We start from the raw sequence: 24,804 nt of genomic DNA, 5'->3' as shown, positions 1-24,804 counted from the left end.
CTCCCCTGAGCCCCCTCCCTTCATTCCCAGCTCACGTCTGTGGCTGCCAGCCCTAACCCCCAGCCTGTTTGTGTCCCTGTCCCACAGATTGAGGATATGCAGTGGGGCAGGGACGTGTGTTCTGTGCCCCCCTCGGTGTGCAGCCAGCCCTAAGCCAGGCCTAAACCAGCCCTAAGCCAGGCCTAACCCCGAGCCTGTTTGTGTCCCTGTCCCACAGATCGAGGACATGCAGTGGGGCAGGGACATGTGTTCTGTGCCCCCCTTGGTGTGCAGCCAGCCCTAACCCCGCTCTAAGCCAGGCCTAATGCTGAGCCTGTTTGTGTCCTGTCCCACAGATCCAGGAGATGCAGTGGGGCAGGGACGTGTGTTCTGTGCCCTCCTCGATGTGCAGCCAGCCCTAAGCCAGGCCTAAACCAGCCCTAAGCCAGGCCTAACCCCAAGCCTGTTTGTGTCCTGTCCCACAGATCGAGGAGATGCAGTGGGGAGGGGGGGTGCGTGCCGTGCCCCCCTCGGTGTGCAGCCAGCCGTGCCGGCCGGGCGAGAGGAAGAAGATGGTGAAGGGCATGCCGTGCTGCTGGCACTGCGAGCTGTGTGACGGCTACCAGTACCAGGCCGACGAGGTCACCTGCCTGCTGTGCTCCTACAACGAGCGGCCCAACGAGAACCGCACCGGCTGCCGCTCCATCCCCATCATCAAGCTGGAGTGGCACTCGCCCTGGGCCGTCATCCCCGTCTTCCTGGCCATGCTGGGCATCATCGCCACCATCTTCGTCATGGCCACCTTCATCCGCTACAACGACACGCCGATCGTGCGGGCCTCGGGCCGGGAGCTCAGCTACGTGCTGCTGACCGGCATCTTCCTGTGCTACATCATCACCTTCCTGATGATCGCCAAGCCCGACGTGGCCGTCTGCTCCTTCCGCAGGATCTTCCTGGGGCTGGGCATGTGCATCAGCTACGCGGCGCTGCTGACCAAGACCAACCGCATCTACCGCATCTTCGAGCAGGGCAAGAAGTCGGTGACGGCGCCGCGGCTGATCAGCCCCACCTCGCAGCTGGCCATCACCTCCAGCTTGATATCGGTGCAGCTGCTGGGGGTCTTCATTTGGTTTGCAGTTGACCCGCCCAACATCATCATAGATTATGATGAGCAGAAAACTATGAACCCCGACCAGGCCAGAGGAGTTCTCAAGTGTGACATTACGGATCTACAAATCATTTGTTCCTTGGGTTATAGCATTCTGCTCATGGTGACGTGCACTGTGTATGCCATCAAGACTCGGGGGGTCCCAGAGAATTTTAATGAAGCCAAACCCATTGGATTCACTATGTACACTACCTGTATAGTATGGCTTGCCTTCATTCCAATATTTTTTGGCACTGCCCAGTCAGCTGAAAAGGTAGGTGAGAGTGCACCCAGGATTCACTGTGGTTGTAGCCACGTGCTGGTGGTCAGCTGTCCGTGGATTTCCAGCTGAGCTCTCCAGTCAGCTCGTTCCTCACTCACAGGCAATCTGTGGCACTGTTTTCCTTCCCCGTTTAGCTCGTGGGCCATCCATTTTAAAAACCGGCAAATGATCAATAGCAATCACGTTAGCCATTAGTTTTATTGTTGCATCTATTTCAATTGTTTCTTTACAGTAGGATAAGTGGGAATTAGCTGTCATATTACCCACAAAGAGGCATCTCCTAACTAAATCATTTTGAATACAAGATGTAAGCAAGAGAACTGTCAAAAAAATACTCAGGTGGGCCCCTGTGCCTCTGGACCTGAGCCCTGAGGGCAGTGTGGAGTCTGATGAGTGCTGTGCTCACAGAACAGCCCCAGGACACATTTACACCACGGTGTAAAGGGCCTGTCCTGAGCTCCCGTGGCTGAGCCCAGTGGCTCCAGCTGATGCTCCACCATGCAGATTCACTTTCACTTCTCCCTGGAGAAAAGCTGTCCTTTCAGAGGGATTTGGCAAACACCCCCAAGTCTAGTATTTAGAGGCAGTGGCGATACTGGGCTGTCCTGAACTGCTGTCAGTCTGGTTTACCCCTCCACCCCAGCCCAGCCTGGAGGAAGCTGCTGCCACAGCCTTACCTGTGGTGCCCTGGATCCAGACATCCTCACCTGCCTCAAATGCTCCCAGCCCCTGCATGGATGTGGCAGCACATCCATCTGTTGTCTCCAGAGCCTGAACCCGCACTTCTCGTGGGACCTTTGGCTTCTTGGTCCTTTTTCCTCCTCTGTTTCCATTCTGCGTTTGTTCTGGAGCACAGCACTGGGGCAGGCCCAGGGCTGTGGATGGCTTACTGTGTTTGTAAGGGGTGAGCAGATTTCAGAGCCCAGCTGGAGCTGTCCCTTCCAGGAGGCACAGGTCACTCCAGCTGTGGAGGTGCAGCTGCAGGAGCACACCCGGGCCTTGGGACAGCTCCAGCTGAGGCTCCAGGGCTCTTCCCTGCTCAGGGGCTGCTCAGAGCTTCGTTCTCTCCAGCTCAGGAGGCTGCAGGGATTTGCAGGTGTTTGGCCTCAGGGGAGGAGGGGATCACCCAGGAGGGAGTTTGATGAGAGGGGATCACTCAGGATCAGAGGCAGGAACAGAGCTTGTAGAGAGGTTCCCACAGATCCTCTCACCTCTGCACTGGGCTTTCCAGAGCCACTGCATCCCAGAGGGAATTCATTTCAGTGGGAAAGGAGACCTGCCAAGGCTCACAAGCACTTCAAACGCCTCTGCTCTCCCTGTTGAGGTGAGATAAGGAGAGCAGCAGCTGGGAGTGCAGCGGGGTCTGTTTGTACCTGCTCTGACACCAGGAGGGCTGAGCAGCTCCTGCCTGGCAGTGGGGCTGCAGGGGACGGAGGTGAAGTGCTTGGAGTCGTTGTCTGCAGAGATTTAACCGGCTGATATTAAACCACAAAAAGTCCAAAGGCTCTGCCAGCACTCAGGGCTGTGCAGCAGCAAAAGCCTGAGGTTTCCACATGCTCCTGGGGCTGAGCTAAACCTGGGCTCTGGGAGCCCTGGTCCTTGTACAGCCCATGCAGGACAGCAGAAGGGAGGAGGATGATGATGGATGGTGATGATGATGATGATGAGCTTGATCTCACCCAGAGCACAGAGGGTGGGACAGGGCAGGGCAAGCAGCCCTCGGTGTGCTGTGCTCCATCCTGGGGACATTGGGGATGTTGGGGACAGGGACAGCAGGGGCTGCTCTCTGCTGCTGGGGCTCATCCCCATTCCTTGGGCTGGAAGCTGCTGTGTCTTGTCCAGGAAAGCCCCCAGTGGGACCCCTGTGCAGGGGCTGTGTGTGGAGGGCCCCAGGTGCTGTCCCTGTGTCCCTGTCCCTGTGTCCCTGTGCTCCTCCTGGGGCTTTCCCCCTCCTGCCCTGTCCTGTCCAGAGCCGTGCTGCAGGAGCTTTGCTGCTTTTCCTCCTTTCCTGGCACTCCTTTTGGGTGGGGGTGCAGGGACTGTGCTTTTTGGTGCTTGCTGCTGATTTCCTGTCAGATATTTCCTCTGGAAAATATTGTGCCTCAGCTTAGCCACACACGTCTGTGCTGAAATGGAAATTGCACCTGCTGAAAAATCTCATGCAGCACGGTCTCTAAAACTGAGGAATGGGGTTATATATAACACTGGGGGTTTCAGTGGATGGATTTATTTTATTTTATCGATAAACACAAGCATAATGTTGTTTGGTGGAAGGCATATTGTAAACACCTGCCTTGTTCAGGGTACGGAATAACACCTCCAACAAAAAAAAAAACCACCAAACCCCTAGCAATGTGCTGCAGGTAATTCATAAAAGGTGAATAATTCAAGCAGGAGCTGTTGCAGCAGGTGGAGGGAGGAGGGGTGGTGTGAGGAAGGCCAGAAATCCGAGTTTCTCCAGGATGGAGATGAGCCATGAGGAGCAGGAGAGGTGACACGTGGCAAAAGCAGATTTCAGACCTTTTAACAGCTTGAGTTCACCCGACTGTTTGTTTGTCCACATCAGGAACGGAGAGAACGCGTGGCTGGTTGCGGCGTATGGCTCAGCTGTGATTTATGGCCTTTGTTGGGATGCAGCACGTGGATCCCAGGGATGTGCTCATCCTTCCCCTGGGCTTCCATGGCTGTCAGTCAGAGCTCCTGCTCCCTGCCTGCCTCTCTGCAGCTCTGGGGGCTGTGTTCTCCTGTAGCCTGAAATGCTGGGACAGCTTGGAGGAGCAGGACAGCCCTGGGGCAGGGCGTGTGCTGTCCCTGCTCAGGAAGGTCCTTCCTTTAGTGTGTGCTTCATGGAAAGCCACTGTGCCTTTCAGCTGAAGGAGGGGACATTTAGACTGGATATCTGGAAGGAATCCACCCTGTGAGGGTGGGGAGGCCCAGGGTGCCCAGAGAAGCTGAATGTTCCCCCAAAATCTCATTTTCTCAGACTGTGTCATTGGGCTGATGGAGACAGAGGTGTCATTGTTATGTTTTCATGTTTCATAGAGGTTCTGCTGCCTCAGAGCTCTGATTGCTTTTATTTAGTAATTGTGCTAAGATTAAACAAACACACTGCTGGATGTGTTTACCAGCCAGTGAGAGCTGTCAGTGTGCTCCTGAAATACATCCTGCCAGGGGGATTCTTCTCCTGAACGATCTTCAGGGCTTTTTTCAAGTTAAAAAGCTCTAATTGTGCCTCTGAGTGAGGGGTGACTATTGTTCAGCCAGTGTGGTTGTCCTGCTTGGGAGATTTATTGCAGTGATGAGAAACAGGGAAAAGTTGAAATAGGGAAAAGAGCTGTCACCTTCCATCAGCTTATTTTTGCATAACTTTCACTTGTAAACTGTTGAGGGGTTTTTTTGGGGGGGGTTGTAGGTTTTGTAATGAAATTTGGAGTCCCTAATCCCATCAGCTCTTCCACCTTCCTTCTTGTTTCTCTATTTTTTTATTTTTATTTTGTGCCCCTTTTATTCAAATCAATGAGCAGGGCAAGTCAGGCATATTTGGCAGCAACACTTTTCCTTATTGTGTTGAGTGTTCCATAAATACTGTAATTTGAAGGCACATGCAAAATGGGTCCTTGTTCAGATTAAATAATGTCACATTAGCACAGGAGCACTTCAGTCTCTGTTCTATTTTTTGGTGGAACTAAGTTACCCTTCAATTCTCTGTAACACAAATACCAATTAGCCAGGTAGGACACACTTTTATTTTCTCCCTTGGGAAGGCTTGGGCTGACAGTTGCTATAGCAACTCTACATATGTGGATTTGGGAGTTATGAGGAATTTAATGCAACATTTGTTGGAGTTTCACACTGTGGGATTGTGGAGGAAACCAGGCTTTGAGGCTCCCAGGGAATGTGCCTGGATCTGCTGTGATTTGGGGCTCTCACAGGGACACTGTGGATTGCAGCTTTTGTTCCAATTTTTTTATCATTTTTGTTTAAAGGAGGATTCTGATAGCAGGGATTTCTCATTGATGCACTTTCACTTCACCCATCACTTCGTTATCTGCATGTTCAGATGCTGAAGTTCTTCATTTCACCCAGCCTGGACTGTATCCCTGAGAACACCCTGGAATTCAGGGATCTGGCATTACAATTGTCCTGAGTCAAGGCTGAACTGAAGAGCAGCTTCACCTCATTGCACTCCGACCTCCAGGCTGAGGAGAGGAGAGGTCTGGAGAGCCTCAAAGCACAGGGTATTCAAGAAAATCCATTTTTGTGGAGTACTGGAGTTCCACATTTTAACTGAGGAGAAATTAGGTGGTCTCTGAAATCCAGAAGTGAAATACTCAGTGGAATTTTTGGAAGGCTGATGACCTTCACTACAAAACTGATCCTGGCCTAGGTTTTTATCAGTTTATATAACAACACTGCTGAAAAGTGTATAAAAACCCTTGTTAAAACCTTTGAGTGTCTGTAGGGTTTCAATTCTAATTTCTGTAGAACTGAACAAAAATTTTAAGCACAGCTCCTGGGTAAAGTTCTCCGTGAGATTTCCCTCATTGCCTCCTGCATTCATTGTCCTCCCCAGTGGGAAGGGAGGCTGTGACCAGTCAGAGCCCAGCCAGATTAAAGGCTTTTTAGGGTGCCACTGCCAATGGTTTAACCCCAAGCAGGAGCTCAGGATTTCCATCTGTGCGGTTGAAGTTCTACAGGAATCCCAGGTCCTGGAGCTGTTGTCTCTGTTTTCCTGATTTCCTCTCCCTGGTGCTCTGGAGGGAGCTCTGCTCCCTGGACAGACACTCAGACCCAGCACCCCCTGGCTAGGGCTGGGTTATGGCCCCTGAGGCTCCTGGGGGAGAGAACACCCCAGGAAATACAGAATATTCCTGGCTGGGCTGGTTCCCTGTGTTCACCAGGAGCTCTGCCACGGCTCCCTCTGCCACCAGGGCTGCAAAAGAGAAAGAAAAATGGCAAACTTGGTGCCTAAACTTGGGCATCTGTGGGTCCCACAGCTCACACTCAGGTGCAGCAGAGAGAAGGGGCTTGGCACTGCAGTTGGACGGGACAGGGATGGCTGGGGAAGGAGCCTCTGCTCCTCAAGTGGTGTCCTGGAAAACAAAGGCGTTTTGGGAATAAACAGATCACCCAGAGTGCTGTGTTCCCAAGCCAGGGCTCTCCTGGGAAGGGGATTCCTGCCTTTGCTTGGTCCTGGCAGGGATGTCCCCCCAGGCACCTGCCCGTCCTGCAAGGGGAGGCTGCAGGGCCACTGGGGATCAGGTCTGGGTCTGTCTGCAGTCAAGGCAGGTATTTAAAGGCAGGGAAGAGCACACGTGCACCCTCGGAGTGAAATGGGGGCTGATTGGAGTAATTAGATCCTCCTCAGAAGGCCATAAATTAACGGTGATTATGATTCTTGGAAGAACAGAAGCAGAAGGCACACGTAACGTGGCTCTGCTTTATCACATTTGCTGCATTGTAATGCTCCTTTAATGTTAATATGTACTTTTGTAGTAAAATCGAATTGCAAACACTGAGCAGGCAGAGCCCAAGGCCACAATCGTGTTCTACATAATTACCTGGCGGGGGGGCTCCCCAGCCAGCAGTGCCAGCAGCAGAGGCAGGTAGAGCTGGCCCAGGAGTGCAGGGAGGGCAGAGCTGGCAGGTGAGGAGCCCCCAGCCCAGGGGGTGAAATGTTTGGGCACTGGAGCAGCTCTCTTTGCCAGGGAGCAGCAGTGCCACGCTGGGCTTTGCTGCTGTCTCACGGGGGACACTCAGGCAGAAGTGGCTTCACTCCTGTCCCCACGGGGCTGCTGTGTCACCAGGGTCCCTTTGAAGCCTCTGAGTGGCTGCTTTGATGTCTGATGTTGGCAGTGAGGGATCTCTTTGCTGTGCTAATTCCAGCCTTTTCCATTCCCGGCTGTGCTGAGGAGACAGAAAAAGGAAATTATCTGGAAGATGGGAACATAAATGGAAGCCAGAAAGGAGAGGGCATTACAGAGGTGGAAATCAGAGAATGCCCTGAGCCTGAAGGGACCCACAGGGATCATCCAGCCCAGCCCCTGCCCTGCACACACCCCCCAAATCCCACCCTGGGCATCCATGGAGCACTGCCCAAAGGCTCCTGGAGCTCTGGGGCTGTGCCCATTCCCTGGGCAGTGCCAGCACCCTCTGGGGATGAACCTTTCCCAAAATCCAGCCTGAGCCTCCCTCCATGGCAGCTGGACCCAGCTCCTGCTCAGGCTTCTCTGTCTCCACTGTGACCCGTTCACCACGAGCCCCAGGTCTGGGCAGTCTGTGTTCGACTGGAACAGCAGATTTGGGAACATTTTGGGGCTTTCCCACCCGTGAGCCTGGCTGTGGCAGAGGCACTTGCCCGTGGCTCAGCATCACCAGCTCAGGGCAGGCCACAGCTGCCCCTGTCCTGTGCACACCATTATGGCAGAAAAGGACAAGTGGGGAGGGAAGGTCTCTTTTTCCCCTGCAATTTCTGGTGCATACTGAACTGCCTCAGGCTAAGAAGCAACACAATTTTTAAAGGAAAAAACGTGTAGGTGTTTAATGCATAGTGTTGACACGTACTTTTTTTGTTCCTTTTTTTTCTTTTTCTTTTCTTTTTTTTTTTTTTTTTTTTTTTTTGAAAAATTGGATTTCGCCGGGGATACTTTTTTTGTTCCTTTTTTTTTTTCTTTTTTTTTTTTATTTTGGAAAATGTAGCATTGCCAGGAGGGTTTTACATCTGAAAAGCCAACTCTGCACGGGCCCCTGGCAGCCCTATCAACAGTTTTTATCTGCAGCACAAGCTGACAGCCCCTCACCGGGAAATAATTGCAGCTCCGTGGAGTCCAGGGCAGTAATTACTGTGTTGATGAAACTTTTCTCCTTGCTTGCCTTGTGATATCTCTGAATGTCAAGCTCACTGGGCTGACAACATCATTTCCCCAGCAGAGCTCTTGCGCCGACCACGCCACGCTGCTGGGCAGGGCTGGGGGTTTCCAGCCTGCTGAATTCTTGAGGCAGCCAAGGGAAAAGCTCAGCCTTGCAAAGCCCCGTCTTGGGATTAACGCTGAGCAGTGCTGGGCTCGGGGCAGCCACCCATGGGAACTGTGGCTGTGGAGTTACAGAATAGCTCTTCAAAGTTAGTTGGGAAGGAATGAATCACGAAATAGTGGCTCCAGACAGGGGAGGGTCCGTTTGAATGTCTGTGCAGGGAGTGATCCTGTATTTCCACAGGCACGGTGAAACCATCCTTAGAGTCCAGAAAAGTGTCAACGTGGCACTCCAGGAGGTGATGTGCTGGTGAGCGTGGTGCTGCTGCTGGGTTCGTGATGGGATTTGGTGATCCCAGAGGTGATTCTGTGATTTCAATGAATATTTTGCATTTCCTGCCTATGCAAGGGTTAATGTAAGTGTATCACAAAGATGAGGTGGTTTCCCACAGGGCCTCACACATCCCTGCAATCCTGATCCTCTTCCAGTGTGCGTTTTTGAGGTGAGCCCCCTTTTCAGGGGCTCAGGGGGGTGCTGGGGGTCACTCCCTGCAGTCCCTGCAGGATTGTCCCTGTAGGTTGGCCAGAGGATGGGGGGCTCTGCTGGGGCTGGGGGCTGGAGCTCAGGGCGAGTTCTGCTGCAGAAAGCCTCGGCTCCCTCTGCTGCTGCTTTGTTTGGAGCAGAGTTCATCCCCCTGCAGAGCATCCCAGAGCACACAGTGCCAGCCCAGGCCGGATTTGGGAGAGCAGGGCACAGCCAGGCTCTGCCCGTGTTGTACAAACACAATCTGCTATTTGGAGGCAGAAATAATGGCTGCTGATCTGAGCTCATCAGCAACAAAGCCTGGAGGGCTCCTTCAGTACAATGGGAGTTATGCAGATGGTTCTCAATTTCCTTGCTGAAGGTGGATGCTGGAGTCAGGGTTTGCTTTGATCACAGCTTTCAGCAGCAAGAATTGGTCCTTGAGCACTTCTGCCACCTCCCGTGAGTGGGTGATGAAAGCAAAGGGCCCCAAATGGAGCAGCCCCTGCAGAAGGAGCATCCTTCATGGCTGGAGTGGGATTTTCTTTCTGTTTGTTTTAGAATAAACAGGAACAAAATGGAAGGAGCAAGGAAAACTGCCAGGAGAGGAGCAGGAAGGGCCGGGGGAGGTCTTGCTTGGAGGGATGGGTGTCACAGAGAGTGACTTCCCAGGGCACTGCCAGGGCACCATCCTGCCCCAAACCACCGTGGGTGAAGAGAGCATTGAGCCTTGGAGTCAGATATCCATGGAATGGTTGGGTTGGAAGGGACCTCAAATCCCACCCAGTGCCACCCTGCCATGGCAGGGACACCTCCCACTGTCCCAGGGACACCTCCCACTGTCCCAGGTGCTCCAGCCCCAGTGTCCAGCCTGGCCTTGGCACTGCCAGGGATCCAGGGCAGCCCCAGCTGCTCTGGGCACCTGTGCCAGGGCTGCCCACCCTCATGGTAAGAATTTCTTTCTGATATCTAATCTAAACCTACCCTCTTTCAGCCTTTTCCTCCAAAATGAGTAAAAACCCCCGAGTTGCAGGCACTGTAAGGGAATCTCCTGTCCACACAGCAGGGCCTCTGTGGGTCCTGGAGAGAGATGCTCTCACACCAACGTCAGCTCCTTTGTGCACAGCACAGATTTGCAGGGGGAGGAAAGAGCTGCTCTGCAAAGACCATCTCAGTCTAGCAAGGTTCCCATGCAGAGCAGAAGGTAGGATTCTCTGTACGTAAGAGATGGATGCAAAAATATCGACTTGCAGGTTTATTTGTTAAGTGGTTTAAGCAGGCATGTAAGAATAATAAAAATAGAAACCATCATGCTCAGTCATAGAAATTGCCTCATGTTTTGTCTTTGAGGCAGAAGCTTAGCAGAGGTTTAAAGAGAAACAACAACGAATTCTTGTAGACTAAAGCAAAAAATTTGCGTCCCAACCCTACCATGTCCAAAGTGATTTGGGGCGTGTTTATATTTCTGTAATTAGAGCTTTTCTTGCACTGTTAATTGCTCATTAAACACCATCCATTCAGTCTTTAACTGCCTCTGCCACAGCAGGGAAAGCTGAGGTTTAGCCCTGCCCAGGTCCTGAGTTTCATGGTTTCACAGTGTAAAATAATGTGTGTATTGCAAATGGAATAACTGGAGTGTTCACAAGCTCCGTGTTGGCCTTACCTCTAGAGACACTTATTTAAGAGAGGGAGTAGGAGGACAAAACATGCAGTGAACAATATGCTCTCATCTTCCTCTTGTTCCCTCTGATTTACATCTCCAGCATCAGAGCAGCCTGTAATGTTTAATGGAGATAATTAAATATCATTTGGAGACAAGATAGCTCTTTTTAGTGGTGGAGCAGATCCTGCTGAACCTCGGAGCTAGCAGCAGTAATTCACCAGAGAGCTGAAGAGGAGAGGCACTGGGAAGCTCAGCAGACTCTCTGAGGTGGCAGGAAGGAAAAGCAATGGAAATCAATTCCTTTAGCCAAGGTGCTTAAACGTGATTAGAGCCGAAGAAAGTCTTGTGAAAACTGGTATTAGGGAGTAGTTAAGATTTATTCTGGTGCCTTAATTGGAGGACCAAGGAAGTCAAGTGATTTGATTCTCCAGAACTTGAGAATCAATGTTGTTTTAGCAGGTTTTATTGACTGGAAGATGAACTCTGATAACGACTGGAGATAAGGAAGGGAGGTCGGGGCTGCAGATGTCCCGGGTGGTGCAGCATGGATGAGCCCTGCCTGGGCTGGGTCTGACCAGACCGAGCCAGCATTTCCTGGGGCACAGCCCAGCCCAGTCCAAGCCTGGCCGTGTGGCCAGCGGGGTCTGGGGCTCGGGGGCTGCCTGGAGCCCAGCCTGTGGTGCTGGGCTGGGGATGCTCCAAACAGCACGGACTGGGCAAACAGCACGGACCGGGTCAGGCCCCAAACAGCACGGACCGGGTCAGACCCCAAACCAGCATGGACCGGGTCAGACCCCAAACCAGCATGGATTGGGTCAGACCCCAAACCAGCCTGGACTGGGTCAGACCCCAAACCAGCATGGACCGGGTCAGACCCCAAACCAGCATGGACCGGGTCAGACCCCAAACCAGCATGGACCGGGTCAGACCCCAAACCAGCATGGACCGGGTCAGATCTCAAACCAGCATGGACCGGGTCAGGTCCCAAACAGCATGGACCGGGTCAGACCCCAAACCAGCACGGACCGGGTCAGATCTCAAACCAGCATGGACCAGGTCAGGTCCCAAAGCAGCACGGACCGGGTCAGGCCCCAAACAGCATGGGCTGGGTCAGATCCCAAACCAGCATGGACTGGGTCAGACCCCAAACCAGCATGGATTGGGTCAGACCCCAAACCAGCCTGGACTGGGTCAGACCCCAAACCAGCATGGACCGGGTCAGACCCCAAACCAGCATGGACTGGGCCAGGCCCCAAACCAGCATGGACTGGGTCAGACCCCAAACCAGCATGGACTGGGCCAGGCCCCAAACAGCATTTACTAGTCAGGTCTCAAAACAGCATGGACCGAGTCAGGTCCTTGCAAAGCGGCTTGGCCTGGCTCAGCTCAGCTCGGGGCAGAGCCCAGCTCGATGCTCTCTGGCCCAGCCCAGCTCAGAGCAGACCCCAGCTCCATGCTCGCTGTCCCGGCACAGGCAGCAGGGAGCGTGTGTCCCCAATCCCAAATGTTTGTGTTTGCAGGCTGCTGGAGGCCCCGTCCCGCAGGATCAGGGCTGCAGCTGCTGCAGCTCTGCCATGCAGTGGGGCAGCAAACGGCTCTGGGGAGGTTTTCATCCCTGAAGGCAGCAGTAACCAGGCTCTGCTTTTGCATCCTGTTCAAACTTATCAATCAGTTTCAGATTCACATTCGTGTTTGTGGCTCCTTAACTTCTGTCAGGCCAGGGATGAGTTAAACATGTGACGGATTTGGGTGTAAAACTCGGGGTTTTCTCCCCAGGTTGCTCCCAGTCTGAGCACCCCGAATGCTGCTGACAGGGAGCTCTGGAGGACTGGGAGTGAATTGTGGTGCTGTCTGGGGGTCTGACGGACTCACTGATGTGTAGGAGGGAATTTCGGAGTTAACTCGGAGCTGGTGATGAGGAGTCTGGAGAATGGTTTGGGTATTGCTGGAAATTGTCACCGCAGCGCTGCTCTGAGATGGAGATTTGGTTTATTCCTGCAATAAAAAGGCAGTGTTAGATAATTGAGAGAGAAGCGCTTCCCGATGCTCTGGGTTAGTGCTGATGCACACGGGTGCCTCCCAAAGACACGGGGGATCGTGGAACGGCTGGAATTTGGCAGGTCCTAAAACGATAGACTTTTTGTAATTAAATCTCATTTAAATGAGCACCTAAATGATCTTGTATTTTGTGGGATTACCCATTCCCAGTTCAGCATAACAATAACCGCCCATCTGCGTGTCACAGCCCGAGGATTGCGCAGAGCCAGGGTAGGAATTATGATGCACTGGGCAGTTGCCATGGCAACGCTGTTCTAATTGTGACACATCAGTAGCAACAAGAATTGGCTGGCTCCAGTCACTGAGTTAATTAAATGCAAACTGGCACGGCTCTGGAGGAATAATGGAGAGGATGAGCACCCCCGGTGCCCGGAGATAATCCCAAACCCTGCCCTGCTCCCGGCTCTCCTGCCTGGTGCTGTCCTGTGGGATGAGCGATGAGGAGGGGCCAGGGGAGCCCCTTGGGGCCGGGCAGGGCTGGGGAGAGGGCTGGCACAAAGCTGGCTGTGGCACAGAGCCTGGCACGGCATTGTCACCGAGGGAGACACTGCTGATTGCTGGCACAGCTTCAGGGTGGGCTTTGGGGTTCATCGTTCTTGCAGGGGCTGGAGCTGCTGCCCACACCCCGTGTCTGACCATCTTTTTTATTGTTTTGACATTTAGATTGCTTTTCTTTAGTACAAGGAATTATTTTCCTTATGCCAGGGTATAAACTCCCAGCGATGGCTGGTCAGGAGCAAAGGCTTTGTTGCCTTATCCAGAATCTTCCATTCTTTCAGCAGCTCAACCACACTCCCTGCTCACTTTCACCTTTCAGAAAATGAAATCATTTTCACAGAATGGTTTGGGTTGGGTTAAATCCCACCCAGTGCCACCCCTGCCATGGCAGGGACACCTTCCACTGTCCCAGGCTGCTCCAATGTCCAGCCTAGCCTTGGGCACTGCCAGGGATCCAGAGACAGCCACAGCTGCTCGGGGCATGCTAATAAATAAACAAACAAATAAATAACCCAATTACAAGAATAAATGAATTGCTGACTGCTCTGGGTACTTGGCTGCAGCCTTTGGTCCCCCAGCACATTCCACTGCTCCCAGCACTGTGGTGCCACAGGACATGTCCAGCCATAACGAGTTTTTTCTAAGTAGCCAAAGCAATTTGTAAATGCTCTGGTTTAACTAATAATTACATTATCATTTCAAAAGTCACTGAAAAAATGGCTTGCTTCATATATGTGTATTGGTCATGTTCTTTCCTGCCAGTGCTCTCCTCCAAGGTATTTAAAGAGAAGTAATAAGTGTGGGATTACCCTTTCCCTCTCCCCCCCTGCACTGACACTGCCTTGCACTTCAAATTCCCCTGAAGGTCTCCAAGCAGAATTAGATCTTACTTTGTATGCAAATGTATGGAGTAGATTCTCAGGATGGGCCTGGTCAGACCTCACTGACATTGAAAGATTGCAGCTGACTTTGGGGATTGGTAGCTCTGGGGGAACTGAGTGAGCACAGTCAGTGCTGGGCACGGGCAGGGCTGGGGCCATCGGTCACCTCTCGGCCATTGGGTGGGCAAGGAATGGTTTGTGGGGTTGGTTTGAGGTTCTGCACACTGGCCGAGCTGGGAACGTACTGGGAATACTGGGCTGCCTCAGTGCAGAGGGCAGTGGTGGGGTGACCCTCCCTGGATGTGGCACTCGGGGCTCTGGTCTGGGTGACAAGGCGGGGATCAGCCAAAGGCTGGTCTTGGGTCTTCGCCCCCCTCGGTGATTGTGTGATCCAGCAGCCCCAGGAAGGGCTGGATGGAGGCTCCCTGCCCTCAGTCTGCTCCCAGGGAGCCACAAAACAGGGCCACAGGCTGCACATGAAGTGCCTGCTCCCATGAAGGAGCACCCTGGAGAGGCCAAAGCAAGAGAAGCTGGGTGGGTTTGGCAGAAGCCTTCCCCAGCTGGTGCCAGCAGGGACTGACCAGGACCAGCTCAGCCCCCAGGGCTCACTGACACCTCCAAGGGTGTGAGTGAGCAAGCTGAGGGGTCACAGTGCTGTGGTCAGTGAAGATCTGGCACCCAGCTGTGCAGGGGAATCAGTTCTGTTCCTCTGGGAAGGCCAGAGGATTTCATTTTGGATGGGGGAAGGTTTGGGGTGAGATTTTGTGAGCCCGGTGTGCCAAGTCATGGAGCATGTTCAGTTGCTGAAGCAAGTGGAGGGAAAGGGAATTTATTAACTGGAGTGTCTCAGCAAAAGAGCAGCTTGATCTCAGGAAAGCCTTCCAAGTGGGCCAGACTGGCTGGATATAAATCAAACATATGGCTGGGTCAGGAGAGGCAGAACTGGAGTGAAAGGACAGAAAAAAGGTGTTGGATCTTGCTCTGTAGGATGAACCTTCTGTGGGGATCTCTGCTCTCGTTAGGGGCATGGCCTGGGCTGAGAGAGCTGGTGTTCATCCTGGCAGGACTGCAGATGGATGGGTCAGGAGAGCCTCAGAGGGATGGGCACTCGCTTACAGCTCAGACTGGAGCCAGGCAGGGCAGGAGGAACCTGTCCTGGGCTGCCTTGCACTGCTGGCCTGGGTCAGCCCCTCTTGTAGGGCTGGCTTGAGGCTTGACTTGTTCCTTTTGCTTTGTTTTCTCAGTATTAGCTTACTGTGCGTGACTGGGGAACTCTTAACAGTGCTTGTGTTTATTCTGGAGCATGGATTTAATTTTGCACACCTGAACACCTGAAGTGAGAGGGCTGCTCGCCGCGCTAACGTGTGGCTGTGTGATTTACTGGGCAGTAAAACAAAACTGCAACCCCCAGGCTGCTTAAAGAGCCCGGGAGGAGAGAGAAGCATCAGGGCAGCTGTGCCTCTCCTCTCCAGGCTGTGAGTGATGCTGGCAGTGCTCCTTCAGCGCTGGCAAGGCAGGGCTGCGCTCACAGAGTTCCCATTGCCATGGCAACCTGGGCACATCCAGGCGCTGCTCTGCTGAGCCTGGCCTGGCACTGAGCCCCCTGTGCCAGCCCAGCACCTCACTGCCCACCCCCACGGGGTCCCTGGGGTGCAGGGCCGAGCTGAGAGCCACAGGGGCTGCAGGAGCTCCTGCTGCTGCCTTCCATCCCGCTGCTCCTCGCAGCAGGAGTCCTTGTGCTTGAGATGCTTCCTGCCTTGCCCTCCTCCTGCAGCTTCCTGCAGCTCCCTGAACGCATCATCAGCATGAGGTTAAGCATCTCAAGGTGGGCTTTTTAAAAAAATACCGTTTGATTCTTTGGGATTTTCTGACTATTTCTTAGCTCCATGTATCCCGGGTGAGTGCAGAGTGAAATTCCAGAACCTGGCTGGTTTCTCAGCATGCAGATTCAATTCTTCAGGTTTATTAAATGTGACCATTTCTGGAGGTCATCACGTTTTGAGCTGCCCATTTCCTTGCCCATCTGTGTGTTTACTTACCCACGCATTAATGTGCACCCTGTTTGTCTCTTTATGATCAATACCTTCCACTGATATTCCTCGTGCTCGTTCCTCCATCTCAGGTACACGGAATTGTCTTAAAATCATTTGACCCGAGTTTATTTTCTGTTCTGGAATGCTTTAATAATTTAAGAAAAACTGGGAGAGAGCTTTGCCTGGTGTTCACTGTGCAGCTGTTGGTAAGGAAGGAGTGTTTGGGGGGGGGAGGCTGCCTGGGCTCCATCCTTAAAAGCAATATTTGATCCTGGGAATATTTCTGGGATGTTCAGGCCCAGCCAGGACTTTCTGCTGTGCTGGATGGCCATGGTCAATCTCGTGGAATGCTTCAGAAGCTTCCACAGCTCCTCTCTTGGAACTGGGCACGGGGAGTTGGCATTGCCAGATGGTGGTGGTTGCAGGGCTTGGAGAACCCTGGTCCAGTGGGGACATCTGTGCCCCTGGGGACATTGTGTGCCCCTGGGGACATTGTGTATCCCTGGGGACATCTGTGCCCCTGGGGACATTGTGTATCCCTGGGGACATCTGTGCCCCTGGGGACATTGTGTGCCCCTGGGGACATTGTGTATCCCTGGGGACATTGTGTATCCCTGGGGACATTGTGTGCCCCTGGAGACATTGTGTATCCCTGGGGACATCTGTGCCCCTGGGGAAATCTGTGCCCCTGGAGACATTTGTGTCCCTTAGGACATCGTGTGCCCCTGGGGAAATCTGTGTCCCTGGGGACATTGTGTGCCCCTGGGGACATTGTATGTCCCTGGGGACATTGTGTATCCCTGGGGACATCTGTGCCCCTGGGGACATCTGTGCCCCTTGGGACATCGTGTGCCCCTGGGGAAATCTGTGCCCCTGGGGACATTGTGTGCCTCTGGGGACATTGTGTGCACCTGGGGACATTGTGTATCCCTGGGGACATTTGTGTCCCTTGGGACATTGTGTGCCCCTGGGGACATTGTGTGCCCCTGGAGACATTGTGTATCCCTGGGGACATCTGTGCCCCTGGGGAAATCTGTGCCCCTGGAGACATTTGTGTCCCTTAGGACATCGTGTGCCCCTGGGGAAATCTGTGTCCCTGGGGACATTGTGTGCCCCTGGGGACAGTGTGCACCTGGGGACATTGTGTATTCCTGGGGACATTGTGTGTCCCTGGGGACATCTGTGCCCCTGGGGAAATCTGTGCCCCTGGAGACATTTGTGTCCCTTAGGACATCGTGTGCCCCTGGGGAAATCTGTGCCCCTGGGGACATTGTGTGTCCCTGGGGACATCTGTGCCCCTGGGGACATTGTGTGCCCCTGGGGACATTGTGTATCCCTGGACATTGTGTATTCCTGGGGACATTGTGTGTCCCTGGGGACATCTGTGCCCCTGGGGACATTGTGTGCCCCTGGGGACATTGTGTATCCCTGGACATTGTGTATTCCTGGCCCATCCTGCACAGACACAGCCCTGGGGTCTCACGTTATTTTCCTCAAAATCTCAAACTGAGGGTTGGTTTTTTCTCCTCTTACATTGAATTATTCAATAGCTGAAGTGAGTAAAATTAAAGATTTCTAGACTGGTGACGTTTGGAATGTAAGAAGGATAGCAAAATCTGTTTCATTTGAACTCTAATCTCCGGTCATGTATAAAATGAATAAAATGCAATAAGTGTGGAGAAATATGATTTACAACAGCAGCCAGAGTCTGGCTCTGAATACCCGAAAATGCCAAGATTGTGTGTCAGTCAATTTAGCAGTGCAGTGGCGAGGGGAGCAATGAAATGAAGGCTTGCTCTTTTTTCCTTTCCTTTTTTTTTTTTTCTTTTTTTTTTTTTTGGTTTTTTGTTTTTTGGAAGAAGTGACAGATGAAGAATTATTTCTAGCTCAAAAAAGCCAAGTGCTCAGCCCGTGAGAGAGGGAAAAGCCATTCTTTTAATAATAGAAGTGGAGGATGTACATTACTCCTGCTGCACTTTGTGTTTGTCTCTTTTAGTGATGTGTAACTTATTTTAGAGCTATGATCACAAACAGCAATGCCAAGCAAGAGATGTTAGACAGTTCTGAGGACTGATAATGGGATTTCTGGAGCTCTTCCCTCTGGCTGTGCCAAGCTGTGGCTGAAATCTCTGGGTGAGCCAGCAGGGCTGGGAGCTGGCAGGACCCTCCTGCTTGGGCACAGGGAGCAGCCCATGGCTGGGTCCTGGGGGGATTTCAGCATTGCAAACTGTGTCCAGCACCTGTGGACCTGTGATCAGCAGGGAAGGAGCACCAGGATGGGTGTGTGGGTGTTGGTGTCCCTCTGCTGTCACCAGCCAGGCCAGGGATCACAGCCCATGGCACCCTCACCCCTGCAGGGACAGCAGGCTGCGGAGCAGGGCTCAGAGCCAGGGCACAGAGCAGGAGCAGGGCCCCAGGGGGAGGCAGACCCTCCCTGCCCAGGGCTGGGGATGCACAGAGCTCGCTGCAAACCTCCACCCTGTCCTCTTCCTGCTGAGCGACTCCCAGGTGACTCCAAGCAGCTCCTGGGCACCTTTGCAGTCTCTGAGCCTGCCACAGAAAGCCAAGGCAGCTCTCTGTGCAGCAGAGGAGGAGTCTGCTGAGTGCTGGCTGTGTGACCCGTGTCACCTGTGCTTCTGCCTCTGATGCTGCTTCAGTTCCTCTCTCAGCCATCAGATGCTGCTTGAAAGCAGCACTTGCTTTTTTCCATTGCTGCTCTGTCCAATTATCTGGCTAATTTAATTTCCTTCCAGATAAGCTGTTAGAGTTTCTCTCACAGGCTGGAGGGACAAAATTCCTCCTCTCTGCATCTGCATCAGCACTCTCAGAGCAATTCAGCATTCGCTATTTTGAATTATCACACAAGTTATAGATATAACCCATAAACGTTTATTTTTGGTGCATGCAAATTTCTTGCAAAAGGAGGTTCCTAATATAAGGGAACAAGCTGTATAAAATATTTAGCTGGAATAGCTGAGATATTTAAAATACAGGCATTCACTTCAGCTCTCCTCCACACGTTTGCCTGTGAGCCACAAGCTGACAAACTCGAAGTGCTGGGTGCTCTTGGGACGTGGAAATGAATGGTGGCTCTGACAAGGTGACACCAGGAGGAGCAGTTTCAGCCTGCAGGCACTGGGAATTGGGAATTTGTCCTTTCAGTCCTGTTCACTCTTTGCTGGCTGCCCCTGCAGGTGAGACTCTCTGGGAATGTGGGTGAGTTTTCCTGTGGATGGCTGAGCCTCCTGCTGCCAGGAACGGGCTGGGACAGGATCCCCCAGCATCCCTGCATCCCGGGCTGTGGGTGCTGCCACAGGGGCTGGACAGGATCCCCCAGCATCCCTGCATCCCAGGCTGTGGGTGCTGCCACAGGGGCTGGGACAGGATCCTGCCTTCAGCAAGCTGGTCCTTTAGATGCTTCTGTTTGAGGAGTTCTCATTTTGTTGGCATAAATTGTTATTGGGCAGGAATTGTTCCCGGGCAGGGTGGGCAGCCCTGGCACAGGTGCCCAGAGCAGCTGGGGCTGCCCCTGGATCCCTGGCAGTGCCCAAGGCCAGGCTGGACACTGGGGCTGGAGCACCTGGGACAGTGGGAGGTGTCCCTGCCATGGCAGGGGTGGCACTGGGTGGGATTTAGGGTCTCTTCCCCAGCCCACTCTGGGATTCTGGATGTGCAGCCCATTCCCTGAGCCATCCCACAGGGGCTCTCTGTGCCTGCCTTGCATTTTCTGCTGTGATAGCCGTGCTCAGCACAGCTCCTGTGATTCCTGTGGACATCAGATTTGTTTATGGACCTTGACACTTGCACAACTTCCTGAGCATCTCCATTCCCATCTCCAGTCCCGCCCGGCCCTGGCAGTGCTCTCTGAGGATTGTGGCACCTCAGCAGGGAATTGTGGTTGTGTTCCATGGGGGAAGTGCACCCTGAGGAGCACAGCAGGGCAGAGATCCCTGAACACCTTACAGGATTTAAATCTTCATCACATCAGGGAACCTCTGCGTTGGGAAGGACCTTAAGGCTCAGCTGGTTCTGAGCTCTGGGCTCCTGCCAGGGGCTGCTCCCATTTCCCTGTGCAGCCCTGCAAGGACGGAGCTGCCTGAGCCTTCAGCACTCAGCTGCTCTGGGAACAGGAGCTGCTGGGTGCAGGAATGTGCAGACAGGACTCAGCTCCTGCGTGCAGGAAAGCCAGTTCTTTATTCACAGGGCCAGTTCTTCATTCTCATAGCCAGTTCTTTATTCACAGGGCCAGTTCTTCATTCACAGAGCCAGCTCTTTTGTCACACAGCTCATTTTTACAGGAAATATCAGAAGGCACCTAATTGGTTAACAACACACTGAAACTCAGTTTGTTGGTCAGTAAATGGCCTTTGTGCCTGTCCACCAAATCCTTCTGCTCTTAAACAGTTTACATTTCCTGCTCACTGATTGCCATGGGACACATTTCTTGTTTTTCACAGGTGCAAGTGGTTCTCTTTCCAGAAGGGTTTGTGGTGCTAGCTGCTTTCATCCCTCTGATTTTCCGCGTGGAGGTTCCAAGCTGCCTGCTAGCCTAGCCAGAGCAGCAGGGCCCAAAGCACATTTTACAGTGTCTGCCTGTGTGCAGCAGGTGCTGGCACGTGCAGGTGGGTTTGGGGCTCCCAGTGGGGGCACAGAGCTGCTGAAGGAGAGGGCAGTGCCCTCTCCCACCCCTTGCACACCGAGATCTCCCAGGGCACGTTTGCATTCGGGTCCTCTCACCCCCCCGTTTGTGGTTTTGCAAACGCACAGCGCAGGGGAAGCTAATTTTAATTTTTATTAAAAAGTGTTTCTCATTCTTATGTTTGCACAACATAATGTAGAGAATGAGACAGAATCTTCAGATGACCTGGAAAAGCCTTCTGGGAGATTTAAAAACCGTCTACTTCGTCTGTAAGAACATTTGTTTTAATTCCCATATAAAAGTGAGATAAATTGGCTTGTAATAGCACGAGTCCAAAAATATCTCAAGTTACCACTTTATTTCCATATTGCAACATAACACAATCCAGTGCATAATTAGGAAGCTGAATTACAGAAGAGGAGCAGTTGCTCCTGATTAGACTGAAGGCAAAGCTTTAGCCTGCACAAAGGGTTTCTGACTCCTAAAGGGACTTTTCAAAGCTCTGCAGCTCTGAGTGAAGTTGTTCTATAAACTGTAAGTTCAGTTCTTCTGGCCCAGCAGCTGGAAATCTCTCCTGGGTTGGCAAAGACAGAGGCCTGATCCTGCAGTGCTTTGCTTCCCAGAGAAATCACAGTTCATGCAAAATTAGCCATTGATGTATTTTGTTCTATAAAAATTGCCCGTTATTAGATGTGTGTATTCCAGACCAGTCCAATTTTCTCTCAAGGTTTTGAAGGCAATTTTTGTGATTTGCATGAATAAAGCCAGAATCTGGAAAACATAAAAATCTAAAATTCAAATGGAAATCACTTATGTAAAAGCAGTGATAAAATCTAGGTGCTTTTGCATGTGAATGATGTCCTCGGGGTTGGGTTTTCTCCAGTGCCTGCTTCAAAGTCCCTGCATTTGCAATGCAGTGTGTGAAGTTAAAATTTGTCAAAAGTCAGAGTGTGCTTGAGAGGGAAGGAGATTTGAGCGAGGGTGACCCTTCAGAAGGGTTTGTCCTTCTGTCAGAGCAGATGTGGCTTCAAACCCTGCGGGGGACTGGCCAGGGACACCAACACCAGATTGGTTTCAGAAAGCCTGGATTTCCTCTGGCAATGCTTCCAGTCATGGGAAGGAACCCTAAATCCCACCCAGTGCCACCCTGCCATGGCAGGGACACCTCCCACTGTCCCAGGGACACCTTCCACTGTCCCAGGTGCTCCAGCCCCAGTGTCCAGCCTGGCCTTGGCACTGCCAGGGATCCAGGGCAGCCCCAGCTGCTCTGTGCCAGGGCTGCCCACCCTGCCAGGGAACAATTCCTCATTGCCAGTCTCCCATCCAGCCCTGCCCTCTGGCACTGGGAGCCTTTCCCTGTGCCCTGTGTGTCCATCCCTGGGAAATGCTCTCTCTCCAGGTTCTTGTAGCTCCTTCAGGCCCTGCAAGGCCACGGTGGTGTCACCCCAGAGCTGGATGAGCTCTGTCCCAGTTCTCATTCGTGTCAAGTTCGAGCATCTCTCACTAAATCTGCATCTTAATTTCTTAATTTAATCTCAGGTTTGGGAGCTGCCAGGTTCAGCAGCCAGCTGTAAAAGGCACGCATGAGTTATTAGAGTCCCATTGTCAGTTAAATCTGATCTTTTGTACTTTAAGTCACCCATTTGCATTCATCTAAAATGCTTCCCGAGAATTTATCAGAAGAAGTGAAATAAGAAATGAAATAGTTTCACGTAAACTGCATTTTTATGTCTGACTGGTAAAACCACAAAGCAGAGATAAAACACATAAAACTGAGGCTCTGCATAATAAGCATATCTATTAGTTTCCCTTATCTTTAGGCTGCTCCCATTTGTCATGAGAAGCTTTGTGTGTCACTCATCCCTCCTTGTTCTACAAACGCTCTTTTCTCTCTCCCTTTTATCTCCCATCAGCATTTGCAAGGTGGGAGCTCTGGAGGTGCTGCCAAAGACCCCTTTGATTAAATAATCATCTCACCTTCAACCCCTTTCCAGGAGCAATAAATCCGAGCTCCTGAGCTGCTGCTGCTCTGCTGGGCCCAGGATTGGGGGAAGTGCTGGACCCAAGGGTGAGGCAGCTCCAGCCAGGCCAGTTCCTCCCGGGCACTGCTGCAGGGCGCCCCTAATTACAGACAGAACAATTAACCGTGTGGGGGCCACCTCCGTGTGCCACCGGCAGGGACAGGGGCTGGGACAGGGACAGAGATGGGGATAGGGACTGGGATTGGGACTGGGACTGAGACTGGGACAGGGACAGGGATGGAGACAGGGGCTGGGACAGGGACAGAGAAAGGGGGTGGGGCTGGGACAGGGACTGGGACAGGGTCAGGGACAGGGACAGAGAAAGGGGCTGGGACAGGGACAGTGACAGGGATGGGGACAGGGACAGGGACAGGAACAAGGGCAGGGGCAGGAACAGGAGCAGGGGCTGAGACAGGGATGGGGACAGGGACAGGGGCAGGGATGGGGACAGGGACTGGGACTGGGGCTGGGACAGGAGCAGGGATGGGGACAGGGACAGGAACAAGAACAGGGGCAGGGGCTGGGACAGGGATGGGGACAGGGACAGGAACAAGGACAGGGGCAAGAGACAGGGACAGGAACAAGGACAGGGGCAGGGGCTGGGACAGGGATGGGAACAGGGACAGGGGCAGGGGCAGCAGGGTGTTTGGGGACATTTGCAGGAGCTAGAGGCTCTGAGGCTCCCCTGAGGTGGCTGCAGAACACCCTGAGGACAAGGCTGGGGACATTTGTGTCATTCCCAGGGCTTCCCCATCAGAAGTTCAGAGTGATGAGCGCTGAGTGGGAGGAGGAGAGGAGGGAGTGTTCTGAATAACCACCTCAGAGTGTGATGCTTTTCCCATCTCTCTGGATTTCCTGTATATTTAATTTCTGAAGGGATGTCCCAGGTGCTGCTGCCTCTTCAGCTCCCTCACTCTGTACTGTGCTGTCTCTGTGCCTTTTAATTGTGCTGAATCCTCTGGAGTCGTGGGAATTGTTCTGGTTTATCTGTTACGTGTGTCCTCTGGAGACACAGTTTTAGAAAAAGGGAGTAAAAAAGGCTTTACTACCCCTGTATATTTGCAGAGTACATTTTTTTAATCCCTGTGGTTTCTTTGGATAATCTCAGTACCTGTTCTCTAATTTTAAAATATTTTTTCACAACAAGCACAGCTGGGTACCACAAGCACAGGAATCGTTGTGTACCCTCTGCAAAGTTATTTCAGTGAATTGTAGAGAATTAAAGTAGGGTAAAGACAAGAAAATCTCACCTTTCTCAATGTTTTTAAGTCAATAATTTCTACTAACTTGTGTTATTATGGCTTCTGTTCTATGACTTACAGCTCAGCTAAATCCTAATTTATATCAGAATTATTTCAGTCCAAATCTGACCTGCACTCTAAATAAATGAGCCAAAGCTGTGCCCTCACTTGCTGTGGGAACTGTGTTAAGGCCCCTGAAATTCTCAGTCACTGAGGCTGTTGGTGGATCAAGCAGGGAATTCGTGTGGCTGCAGGGCAGAGGTCTCAGTTCACACATCTGCATTGCAAACTGGTTAAAAATGGGTGTAAAATGGGTGTGTGTGTGTGAACTGCTGCAGCCTGGCCAGGCCTGTGCTGTGGAACATGCAAACTGGTTAAAAATGACTTTACAGTGGGTGTTTGTGTGTGAGCTGCTGCAGGCTGGCCCAGCCCCATGTGTAACACACCCAGACTGGTTAGAAATTGCTTTACAGTGGGGATTTGTGTGTGAGGAGCTGCAGCCCTGCCGTGGTGTGTGACATGTGGAAACTGATTAAAATCCCTCTCCAGCAGGTATTTCTGTGTGTGTGAGGGGCTCAGCCCCACCCGTGGTGTGTGACACACCCAGACAGGTAACAATCCCTCTCCAGCGGGTATTTCTGTGTGTGTGAGGTGCCACAGCCCTGCCATGGTGTGTGACACATGGAAACTGGTTACAATCCTTTCTCAGCGGGTATTTCTGTGTGTGTGAGGTGCTGCAGACATGCCATGGTGTGTGACACACCCAGACAGGTTACAATCCCTCTCCAGCCGGTATTTCTGAGTGTGTGAGGGGCCCAGCCCTGCCATGGTGTGTGACACACCCAGACAGGTCACAATCCCTCTCCA

General features: G+C 52.4%; 1 protein-coding gene across 1 annotated transcript in view; it reads left to right on the top strand.

The window, feature by feature from the left end:
- GRM7 (glutamate metabotropic receptor 7) overlaps positions 1 to 24,804 on the top strand; it is a 190,095-nt gene that overhangs the window by 144,276 nt on the left and 21,015 nt on the right. Inside the window, exon 7 of the mRNA XM_041461946.1 lies at positions 465 to 1,400. Within this exon, the coding sequence (XP_041317880.1) occupies positions 465 to 1,400 (936 nt within the window). The remainder of the gene's footprint in view (positions 1 to 464; positions 1,401 to 24,804) is intronic.

Source organism: Pyrgilauda ruficollis, unplaced genomic scaffold, assembly GCF_017590135.1.
Source record: "Pyrgilauda ruficollis isolate IOZ18807 unplaced genomic scaffold, ASM1759013v1 scaffold10, whole genome shotgun sequence".
Lineage (NCBI taxonomy): Eukaryota > Metazoa > Chordata > Aves > Passeriformes > Passeridae > Pyrgilauda > Pyrgilauda ruficollis.
This window is presented reverse-complemented; position numbering and strand designations above follow the sequence as displayed.